Source organism: Dufourea novaeangliae, unplaced genomic scaffold, assembly GCF_001272555.1.
Source record: "Dufourea novaeangliae isolate 0120121106 unplaced genomic scaffold, ASM127255v1 scaffold101, whole genome shotgun sequence".
In the NCBI taxonomy this organism is placed as follows: Eukaryota; Metazoa; Arthropoda; class Insecta; order Hymenoptera; family Halictidae; genus Dufourea; species Dufourea novaeangliae.
The window spans coordinates 1,622,062-1,634,509 of record NW_015373989.1 but is presented as its reverse complement, the minus strand read 5'-3'; the positions used below and the strand labels follow the sequence as shown (position 1 = coordinate 1,634,509).

The 12,448-nt window shown below is 40.4% G+C and overlaps 1 protein-coding gene across 1 annotated transcript in view; it reads right to left on the bottom strand.

Annotated features, from left to right (window-relative positions):
- Window positions 1-2,546: 2,546 nt before the first annotated feature.
- Window positions 2,547-12,448, bottom strand: part of LOC107187647 (cell adhesion molecule 3-like) — a 40,208-nt gene continuing 30,306 nt past the window's right edge. Inside the window, exons 5-6 of the mRNA XM_015575789.1 lie at window positions 12,033-12,342; window positions 2,547-2,632 (exon numbers count right to left, since the gene is read on the bottom strand). Of these exons, the coding sequence (XP_015431275.1) occupies window positions 2,547-2,632; window positions 12,033-12,342 (396 nt within the window). The remainder of the gene's footprint in view (window positions 2,633-12,032; window positions 12,343-12,448) is intronic.

The window sequence follows — 12,448 nt, the reverse complement described above, 5'->3', positions numbered from 1 at the left end:
ATTCGTCGAGTTCTGGCGCGCGCGTTGAGGAGGTGGGGGGTGTGTTAAACGCGGTTGACAAATGTATCGCGGGGGATTGGTACGCATTAAATCGAACGGCAAATGTATTAATTTAATAAACCGAATGCGTAATAAGCAGCGATAGGATCGCGCCCGCGGAACGCAAATTTCGCTAACGAACGATCGTATCGAACGGCCCCAAACGTCCATCAAACATTCTCCCCCTCACCCCTCTTTAATTCTCCTCTAATCAATTTTCCAGGGCGGATCCACGGGTTCACGAGTACTTTGTGAAAGAAACGTGGATCGAGCACGTTTAAGAATATCCAAATACAACAGCGACAAACGTAAAAAGCAACGCGTCCGTTCCGATTTCAGGTACATCTTCTTCACATGAGCGGTCGTAATGTACTTGGGTTTGCTGGGAAACATCGTGGAAATTTCTAATGGTTCTGCGCGAATTTCATCGGACAACGAGTGACATGGGGGGGGGATAGATAGAGAGCGATAGATTATACACATACAGGTTTATATATGTTATAGAGAGAAAGACAGATATACACACGCATCCGCGGCTACGGTTTTTTTAGTCGTTTTGTTCCGAGTGTTATAAAAGTACGAAAAAAAACTATTCCATTTTTCTTTCACTCGTCTTGCTTTTGTCGTTACAGCTCGTAAATATTAGAATACTTGTCGACTGTTCAATAAACGTTACTAGGCATTACGAAATTACTGAATGTTTGAAATTAAATACTGTCTGGAATTAAATTTTGTTAATACTATTATAAGGATGTTAATGAAAATGTGGGACAAATTGAAATATACAGGATGTTACTGAAAATGTGGGACACTTTCACAGGTGGATTTTATGCGCGAAATTAACATGAAAATCAAGAATGACGAAATTACGTTCGAGGCACAGTTTCAGAGTTAGTAATCGTTGAAAGTTGCGAGCGAAGTACGCGTGAAATGAGACTATTAATTCTAAAATTATTCTACTTGAGAGGCGGGCTCTTCAATTGTTCCACGAGTTACGTTCATTCATTTTATTTTACTTCATTCATTAAATCCAACTAGTTCATCGATCGAGCCCTTGTATCTGTTGTGAATCGGCTGTTCGAGTAGTACATACAACCCATCGCACTAGACCTTTTTTTACGCGTATTTCGCCTGTACTTTCAACGATTAACCCCTTCCCTTATGATTTCCTTTTACGACTTCGCATCCCACACAATTAATTTTCTTCTTCTTGTAAGTGTACACGTTCCTCAAAAATGAAAGGTCAAAATCAGTAAAATAGTATTTCATGTCAACTTCAATGGGTAAAATTCCTGTTTACTAAATCCAGTTTAAAATTCTCAAGACGAGTCTGACTCCTCATTATTTAAGGCAAAGGGTTAATAACTTAGAAAGTAGCCTCTAATGAAATTTGGTTATTCTCGACTGTAGTCTTAATTTCACATGTAGAATCCACTCTATGAAAAGTATCCAAAGTTTTTGTCAACACCCTGTATAATTTCCTAAAATATATAATCAAAAATTGTTTAGAATATACACAGAGTGTACCAAAAATGTTGGAGGATCCAGAAATAGGAGACTCCTGAGGTGATTTGAAACAAATTTTTCCTTAGCAAAAATGTTATCTGAGGCTTTGTTAACGAGATATTAACGAAAAACCTCGACCAATCAGAGCACGAGTCTACCGGTCGAGTTCCCCTTATAACGCTGGCCACGCCTTGCGATTAACTCGCGCTCTGATTGGTCGAGGTTTTTCGTTAATATCTTCTAAACAAAGCCTCGGATAACATTATTACTAAAGAAAACCTTGTTTCAAATCACCTCACGAGTCTTCCATTTCAGTATCCTCCAACATTTTTCTTACACCCTGTATATCTTATCACATTTTCTTCATACAGTAGGTGTCCTCATACTTACGACCGACAATCTACACACGTGCCCACGTGTTACACCTAAACACCGCGAAAAACACAATGGATCTCGCTCGAAACGAAGCAAATACGTACGTATGTCTGTGTCTGCGTGTGTGTCGGTTTCTAATAATAAAATACTCTTCGGGGATATTCTCTTTTAATTCCACGCTCGCTCTCGCCGTTCCTCCGTGTCGCGAATACCTTTGTTTCTTGTTCGTTGATCGGTCGATTTAAGGCCGAGAATGGTCGCGATTCACTCGCGACCTACGTACGCTTTCTTCTTCGTTTTCCATCCTTTGTTCTCACCTCGGAACACTTTTACCCCCGTCTGTACTCCGATGGACCTGGCTTCCCGGTGCTGTTCCGCCTTTGTTTCCGTCTTTCAGCATCGCAAACGCACGACACATCGTTCCTCCCGTGCACTCTTCGCGAACACACACGTTCCCCAGTCGGCTGTGTCACCAGGGGGGTACGATACATGATTCGTGGGTATCGTGACGAAGACACGCGTCACGTCGCGTCACGTCAAAGCAGGGCCGACCCCCGGACTTTTTTACAAGCACGTCGATTTATATAAAGAGCTCCAAAGCGCGCGGTAGTTGTAATGCAGCGTGGTTAACGAATGACAATCAGAAGTAACAGACCGAGCACCAGCCGCAGGGACGGTAAACCCGCCGCTTCCGCCGGGGACGAGCCGAGAACTGAAACAGGTACAGGTAAACGATGGTATAAGTAGGGCCTCGATTATCTGGGATCGCAATTGGACGTGTTACGATCTACGCTGGCCGAAATTTCGACGTAAGTCACCACGTTTTTTGACGAATTCTTATAATTATTCTATTGAATTATATTTTTATTTCTTTTTAAAATGAATGTTATATTTATTTTTTTAAACGAGTACGCTTTCTTTAAATAACTCCAAAATGCTACCAGACATAAATTTTTCATTGGTGTGCAATAATTATAAGAATTTATTTACTTTATAAAAAATTCTTATAGAAAGAAATGTAAGAAAGCATATTTGGCTGTGACTGTGTTGCAAAAAGGAATGCATCTTCCTGTTGTATGAAGAGCTTATCTTGTATATAAAATATATTTTCTATCATTTCTCCCCAGGTCTCGATTATCTTCTGGGCCGCAATTTATCGAGATTAATCGAGATTCTATTGTTGATAGAGACTGGTCGAAAGGAGTTTCTCAAGTATAGGTAAATCGATTCATGATTCTTTTATTTTGAACGGTTTGGGTCTGTAGAAAATGCCCCATAAATCATCTCCTTTTGGGATTGTAGAGACAACGTCAGGTGTTTATATGGAAGCCCGTAAAGCTGTTTTAGGTGTCCTTAGAGGATAGAGGGCTGAAGTCACCTAGGGTGAATGTGTTTCTGAAATTTTTAGTAGACTGAGTACATGTGTATGGATCATTCTTTCGTTGTACAGGGTCTTCAAAATAGCTGGAACCAAATTTATTTGTCGTATTTATTTAACCCTTGTACACCGAATGCTCCAGCAGCGCATGTTGACCCATATCAAATGTTCTGATATATTTGCTGTAGGACAAAGTTTTATATTCAGTTCTGAATGTATTATTTCTCTGAAATGCTTTTTTCGAATGACATTACGAACTATAAAACGCTTGTTTACATTACTTGTGACAAGATCCGCTATCTCGAAAGTCGACTGTCGAAACAGGCGGTTCAAAATGACCCAGCATTCTACCCAGAAGTACGTTCATAAAAACAGTGTTGTGATCTACTGATTTAGAGACGGCTATACAGCATAACGATTAATAATTCACAGATATTATTTATTTATGTAACATGCTTTTTCATCGATCTATCATTTTCGAAATGCCTTGTACTAAAATTGTAACTAACCACCTTGTACTAACATTTTAACAATCCTTTTCCATCACCTTCAATTATCTTTTGCTACCACCTCTATAACTCCTCAAATCCTCCATAACCCCACACCCCCATATCATAAAACACCCTGTATTGTTACACAGCATTCTAACGGGCATAAACATTCTCGGGACAATATCCTGAAAGAATCATAATAATCGTAGTCGTGCAACGAAATTCTGTTAGCGCCCCCGTGTATATCCAGCTCGAGCACAGCCGGAGGTGTCATACATAATAAACTACAAAAAATCATGTTGCAACGCCGTTGAATATTAACACCGACGTGCATTCGGGAGGCGAAGTATGTGCCAGGGGTGTTCCACGGTTTATATTTTCCACGTCTCGTACACACGATCACGAAAAATGGTTTCATTGTGGGGTCAGGGGGCCATGGCAAGCAGTGGCGTTTCTTAAGGGAGGTCGCAACATGGCACGGGTTGTCTTGGCCCCGCGTCCTTAGACGGAATAATTCACTAACATCTGCCAAGGAAAGCTCAGGTTACCACCCCCACTCTCTCTCCAACCCCAACAGTGTACATCCAAGGGTATCTTCTCCGGCTGACACTAGTTCATTCGCCGAAATATTTGATCATCCGGGTGTTCATGGCCCTGGAAGGACGCAGGTTTTAGCCGGTTTACTGCTTACCAGGACCTCTACGAGCGGTGCCATTGGTCAGCGTAGTAAAAAAAGGAATTCGGTAGCAGGAGTCATATAGTCGACAATATAAACGAAATTCGACCGGATGAAGTCTAGAGATCTTCTATACGGTTGAAGGTGAACGTGGAATCTATGGGGGAACAGCTGAGGGAGTTTGTCTTAATTTATAAAGAGTGACCCATTTGAAGTGATAGTTGCAATTATCTTTTGAACTATTTGTTATTGAAAAAAGACATGTTTTAAGCAAAGCTTACTTGGTTTAAAGGGGGACATCTTGTGGTGGTCACAAATGTTATCTAGGTGAACGTGCTTTCGAGATCTGAAGGTAAACTTTCTTTTTTTTAATGACCTTGAATGACCTTGGAACAGCAACATGTTATAGGTCAATGAATCCGTCGTGGAATGGGCTACACGTCTATTTGAATAATGAGTAGATTGCGGATTTTTATGCAAAATCACATTTTAGAAGGTTCGTCATAAAGACAAAAACAAAAGTAGGAAGTTCTTTCTGCCCTTAAGTATCTTTAGAAAACCCATTGCATCTGATAAAACTTTTATCTTTCATTGTATTTCACAGACACCTATAGGCTATAAATGCATAAAATTCGCAGTCTAATAATGAGCGTCGAAGAGCGTAGAATTAATTAGAATAGAAAGTAATTTTAATCACAGTTGGTTAATGTTATACTTAATTGAATACATTTTATTTTATACTAAACGTGATGGCAAAACGAGGGTGACCAAACTAATGGCTGTTAGAATCTGACAGAAAATGTACGTATGTCAATCGTATTGACCAGTTAGTTGGCTCTGAACAATCAATAGCCTGGTCATGATTTTGGGTTTATGGTAAACTAACGGTAAATTACCGTATGTTATATTACGCGAATACATCTTTCCTTTACGAGTTATGTATGAATTTTGGACATTCAGTAAAGTATCTCTACTGCTCAAAATAAATAGTGAATGCAGTGATTATGTCTGTCAATTCCACGTATAATTCCTGGAAATTCTGTTCTGAAATTGAAACTGAGTACCAGTATTGCCCATAAAATATGTCAATTTATTACAGCTATGAGCATTTGGAGATTAAACCAAAGACCTGACCCAGACCTTTCCTAGATTTAAATGGATCAATAGGAGCTCACAATGGTGGCGAACAGTGTATATTTTTGTATAAAGATCAGATATTTATCGGCGATGGATTTTTTCGATAGACCGTTTCATCCGTTTCCAATGAATACTTCAAAGCCACCGATAAAATCTATGAATCTACGAATCTAAATGCTCCACAACTACAATTTAAATTTCAGAATTACAAAGTAACATCGGATTCTATAATCAAAGCACACGTACAGAATTGTCCCGACTCACGGAACGAAATACGTGCGAAAGATAACAATTTCCATAAACTGCGATAACCACGTGACAGGCGTCAGTTTGGATTCTTTGAAATTTCAAATGAGAAAGAAAAAACGATCGCCTCGCCGACAGCAGATAAAACTACCGTGCGACGATTTTCTTTTTTTCTCGTCGGTCCTCCGTTAGAACAATGTGCCAGAAGTCGGAAATGCAAGCTCGCCCGTCGTGTTAGAAGGATCTCCTTGCGTTAAGGGGGTCGACGGTCGCCGGAAGTTTCAGAATTAATTCGCGCCATTTTCCGTCGCCGCTAATATATCCCTGTAGTCAGCGATGTCGGGCTGCTCGCGCGCGTTTAAGAATAGAAAGTAATGAAACCACGCTTTCCGAACATAATAACGCAAAAAATTCAAATTGAGGGAACGCTTACGCTTTAATAGCCGTCTCCGGATGTGGGTCATAGAATTTCGATTGCGCCTTTCGAGCGTTGATGGATCACGGATCTCTCGCTCTCTTTCTCTCTCTGCGGCGCCACGAGTACACGGAGTCGAACGAAAATTCCTTCCTGATTTTCCACCATTTTCAATTCCTTCTTTTTCTTCCTTCCTTCTTTTTTTTTCTTTTATTCGCGTATTCCGTTCCGTCGAACGTGATTCGGCGACGACAAGAACGATAAATAACGCGTCTCCGCGGTGAAATAATTTTCGGGCTTTCAATGGGATTACCCGGTTGACTTTGTCACGCGCGCTCGACCCGATAATTAACCCTCTCCCATCGCGGCTGTCCCGCGACTTGATTTACGCTGCCAAGAGACTGGGGCCTCCGGTACAGTCACAGGCGCCCGATCAAATATTATTCAATGCTCTTCAAATGAATTAACGTGGTACCTGGGCTCTACAGTCACGCTCCGGGACCTCGAATAACATTTGGACGAACCACGGACGAGTGAACCGTGTCAGTAACACCGGGACGGCTCGTTCTCCTGTAAATGAGGCCTAATTATGACACGGTTAATCGTCAGCCCCCTCCCACCCCCAACCGCCCTCCGACATCCCTTCAACTATTCGGAACATTCGCCGTTTTACAGTGCTCGTTTATCAGTCGGTTAACTCGAATTAAAGTAAATTCGAGAGATGTACGAGGCTGGAACAACGATAGGGGCGCTGCATGGCAAATATTTCGTTTGCGGGGAAGAACTGTTGTTCTTCTAGTTCGATGCTCTTTATAGAACAGTAGAATAATTGACAATGAAATAATTAAGTTCGTGAGATTGACCGAGAAATATTATTTCCTGAGCAAATTGTTTATGTTTTAGGCTTTGTGAAATAGAGATTTCTCTGACGAATCCAAGAATAAACGCTGTGCTATTGATTAAAGTGTTCTTTTTAAATTAAGGCTCATTTTCTGGGTCTCTACTTAGATTGTGAACTTCCTTGTGCATATAAAATTCGAAATATTTAAAATTCTACGGTATGAAGTGAATAGAACTTTGCCATCCGGTTCAAACCTGAATTATTTACAGCTTTGGAACCGCCAATTACAGTCGTCATTTATTATTTAGCTTCATATTACAATTTGTAATAGTTCAAATAATGGACGAGGAATATATATGTATATATACTTCTTGCCTTGTAAGAACATAATGCAGTAATATGTAAAACTAATATGCAATTACCCACAGAAGATTTCGGCAATTCTATTTCTAAAACGGACCTTATATTGTTAAACAATGTATGCACTAATGTGATGTATAGACTATGGATTTTTATGTATTTATAGCCTATGGGGCTCTATGACATTGAATAAAAAACAAAACTTTTGTGAGATGCAACGAGTTTTCTATTTCGTTTCGAATCCAATAAGATACACAAGAGAAGAAAAAAATGCCTACGTTTACTCTAGTCTTTCTGAAATTATAAAATATCTTACAAATGCAGTTCATTTTTGCATAAAAAAACTGCAGTCTAAGAACGAATAACAAATTATAATGTAAATGTATCTAAGAACCTGGGCCCCACGATTATAAGAACTCCAGACTAAACAAGCGACAAGAAAGAATATAAAAGGAAACGATCAAAACACGATTCATCCATTCACCATTGAGAACTCAACGTAATTCCACATCAGTACTGATTAAGCTCAATTTTATTGTATTACTATTCTATTAAAGTATTAAACTGTAATTATAGTTAAGTTGTATTTTCTAAAAAAAAACATTTCCAACGGTTTTCACTCGAGACAACATTTAATAAAACCGAATAATAGAGTCCTCTTCAAAAATAACCTAATTTATCCCTCCAGTATACACAAATACCTTCATAAACGATGGCATATTAATTGACTACGATCCATGACTAACAAACACGATATTCATTAAAATCACCGTCAAATACCGTTCTGCAACCGACCAGTCAACAATTTCTTTTCATCGCAAATATAGTCCCCGCCCCATGGACACCTCCCTTTGTTTTACTATCAAAACCAATGCAATTCATTGCCGTGAATATACGTCACGGAAGAGATTAATTCGTTCGTGAATCGGACGCGCGCGTGGCTGTGCCCGACGGCCAGAAGGCTTTGATTCGCAAAATGATCGTTCCCGATCTAACGAGCAAATATTTCATTTATCAGATAACTTACTTTCACCGCAACGAGGCAAAGAACCGCGGAGAAGGGGTTGGAGGGCAGGGGGGGGGTCTGTTCGAAAGAGGATCGTTCCCATCGAAATGGAAACCAGGAGCCGAGGTCTATAACGAGGCAAACAGCTAACTCAAATAACGAAACGAAGTTTTTGCAAGCTCCGATCGACCAATTCAACCGTGCATTTTTTGCCGCCACTCAATCCCACCCCCCCTCGATGATACGATTTCGATTGAATTGTGTTATTATATAACCTCATCGTACCACTGCGCAAGGGGAACCGATGTTCGTCCACCATCTTTCTTTCCTTTCCGTCCACTTTTTCATTCGGTGCACACTCGAGATTTTATTTAGCTTTATTTCGTCACTGACGACGACCAGGCATTGTTAGCGACACCATTGGCTGTCGTCGTCGTTTCCCAGTTGTTTTGCAGCCGGTCGACGGCGTCCCGTTTCATGGACGGCACTAAAGCGCGGCTCACTTGACGCGAAATAATCCGAAGCCGCAACAAATAATCCTGGAATGCGCCCGGGAATTATCCGTGGCCGCAGCCTCGGGATTATCTGGCGTGAAACGAATTATTTGATGGCGTGCCGAGACTATTTGACGTTAACCAGGGATAATTCGCCACGAACAGATTATCCGAACCGCAGAGGGAAGGGGCGGACAAACAAGACGGACAAAATTTCTCGGCGAATCGACCGGTGTCGGCGTCGATTTTGGGATGGTCGAAAGAAACTGGTTTGATCGAAGAAGCAGAATGGGACATACTTCATGATTTCATAAAAATCTGACGTCGATTCTCCAACATCTTTCAGGATATTTCGTCGAATGGATTTGAGGGAAGATGTAACTAGGGGCTTAGCCATGAGAGCTGAGGCATTGTACTATCCCACCCCCTTAGAGGGGAAAAAGTGGCCTTTGCCCTATTGTAGATGGAAAAAATTGGAACCCCCACCCAGGCGAGAAAATTATTATATTATAAAATTAATTAATAGTATGTATGTAAAAATAAATCGAAAATCCATTTAAAGTAATATTGTGAAATTTACTTTACAATCAATTTCGTCAACCGCCCCCCACCTAGAGGGAGAAAAGTGGCCATTACACTTCGAGGGGGAAAATCGAATTCTCCCACCCTCCTCCCCAGTATAAAATTAATTAATATTTTTAACGTGAAGATAAATTGAAAATCCAATTAACGTAATATTACAAATTAACTTAAGATAAACTTTGCCCCGTTCCGCCCTCCCACCTGACTGATAACCTGGCTATGCCCGTAGATATACCGAATTTAAATTATACCATCATTTTATGGACTTAATTATACCGCCACTTTATTGTTCAATACCGTACAATCGTCTGAGAGAGCTGGGATACTTATTCAACCGAAGAGTATTCCCTCTTGAAATATTAATTAGCAGAATCAAGTAAGGAAAAAGAGGGAGGACGTGTTTCGTTAGAGACAATAAGTTCTCGTGAATCATAACTAGCACAAGTGGAAGCAGACAGACATCCGTAAAATTTGTATGAAATCTGTCCGGAAATAGTGAAAAGATCAGCGAACGGTCGCTAGGAAACGTAGCGTCCGTGTCGGGATAGTTCTCTAAGAAAGTTTATAATTGGTTATCCCCCCCCCCCTGCCTGGAGTATGGTATAATTTCCTCGAACTCTAAATTTTCCTGTTTGGATGCTAATGCGGTCCGAGGGGGTGCAGGTGCGGTGAATCCTTAACGAAACAGATTTTTCAGTGTTAACCAGCACTGGTTCGTTGACCGAAATCGTATTTCCATTTCGTTTTATAATTAGTATTGGTGCCTACTTATACATTGGTTGGTCGAAGTGAACGTGAAACGGTACGCTGATAATAATTTAAACAATTGATTGTGGAAATATGAAAGTGCAGCAACGAAAAAATTGTCTGAAAAACTGGGTACGTCGGATACCTTAAACTATATTCATACTTAGACCTAGGACTCTTTTCCTGTTCAATATTTGCTGTAGGCTCTGGTACCTACTTTTAAGTGTAGACAGGTGATGAAAGGTAAAGACAGATGGTCTTGCAGTCAGATATGTGGGTATTCGAGTCAAGCCTAGAACCAAAATTGACCCCAATGTCTCAGATGTCTATGTTTAAGAAATTATATATTTAATCTGATGAGGAATATTATTAAATTAATACACTGATCTGAACAAAATGTTACGGAAAGAATATCTGAAGTAATACTTGAAAATGCTCCCCAAGGAGGAATGCTGGAGCAGACTGGCAAGCGGAGTTTTCATTTATGGTCCCAATGGGATTACAACCTCCCTATGTCGTTATCAAACAGTGTCCTGTCAGTGGAACAGATATAGTAACTTCAAAAAAAATACCAGAAAGTACCATCTACAACTCAGGAGCCACTCAGGATTTATTCTGTTTTTCTAATCCTTGGGTCAGGACACCTAAATCAAGACGGGGATAAAAAATTTCTCTGGTATACTAACCCCAGCCCTAAGATCGATGGCCCAAAAAGCAAAATCGACAGATTTTACTTACAAAAAGTATTACCCACAGATTTCCTTCATCCTTGCATGACCAACCTTGAAAACCGATGTTCGGATCACACATCTGATGAACGAATACAACAAAATTTTTTGCAAAAACGCACGTTTCATATTAGTTACACCCTAAGAAAGTTACTGTATTCGTTCCACGGACATCGCATCTCCTCCAACTAAGGGACCCAATCATCAGGGCCGTTCCTGACGGGGATGTAAAATGTGCCCCTGCATCTGGGCGGCCGCAAACTATTATATGTAAAATTTAATATGAATAATAATTAAAACTTTTTTGATGATTCCTAAAATTTTAAACAAACAGAATTTAATGAAATTAAAAATGAGCTCTCTTTGCATAACATCATGATTACAAACACTATACGTTAGTTTTGTAGTTATATGTAGAATAAAATATTCATCTTAAATAACACCACTCCTTTCTTAAGGATTTCTGTTTCATTTTAGGAAAATAATATTTATAAAATATTCCTTTTGCGCGATAACTGTTAAAAAAACTATGTATATAAATTAAAACTACTGAAACATACTTTTGTGCCATAAAATGCTTACATAAAAATTAATTAAACATACTTTTATACAGATATAAAAGTAAACACCGCAATATTCAATCCTTTGCCTTACGCTTTTCTTAACGTCTGCAGACTCCAAAATAACATTGATGTCGATGGTTTCCCAAAAACGAAAGGAATTCTATACTCTTATCGCAACTGTATTTTTACTGTAAAAGTTAATTATTAATGTCAGCAACGTGGCATTTCACTTCGACTCAAAGAAAACCGAATAATATTCTTTGTTGAATCGATTTCGAAATCGTCAACACGAGTTTGACTCAATGTTATAGAGCAAGGGATTAAATAATATTAAATTAATAAGAGCGGCCATATTATTTCTGCGCCCGGGCAACAATCCAGAAACGGCCCTGCCAATCATCAAACTCACCCCTCCCCCGTCAATCGATCAAGACATGTACACCGTTACCTTTCACTCCGACGTGTCCGTCGGGCTTCTTCTGTCCCGTCTGGAAGTTCGGCGGCGGTTGGAGATAGTTGATCCCGACGATCGTCGCCGCGGGCTCGTAGTGTATCACCCTTGGCCTGTCCTCCTCGCTGCTGACCTCGGTGCTCTGCCAGTATATGTCGTATATCGAGGCGCTGCACCGTATCTTCAGCTTGCCGAAGGCGGTGAAGTCCTCATGAGTAACGAGAAACTGAAGGCCGATCTGGGAGACCTGCCACTCGGACTCGTTGGTGTCGAGGGGGCTGTACGGTCGGACGTGTGACTCCAACGGCTGCACCACGGTGGAGTGGGAGGAACCAACCGTGAAGGACAGACACCACGGGATTGCAGAGACCAGGTTAGAGATAGCCAGGGAATCCCCTTCGATGATCACGCAG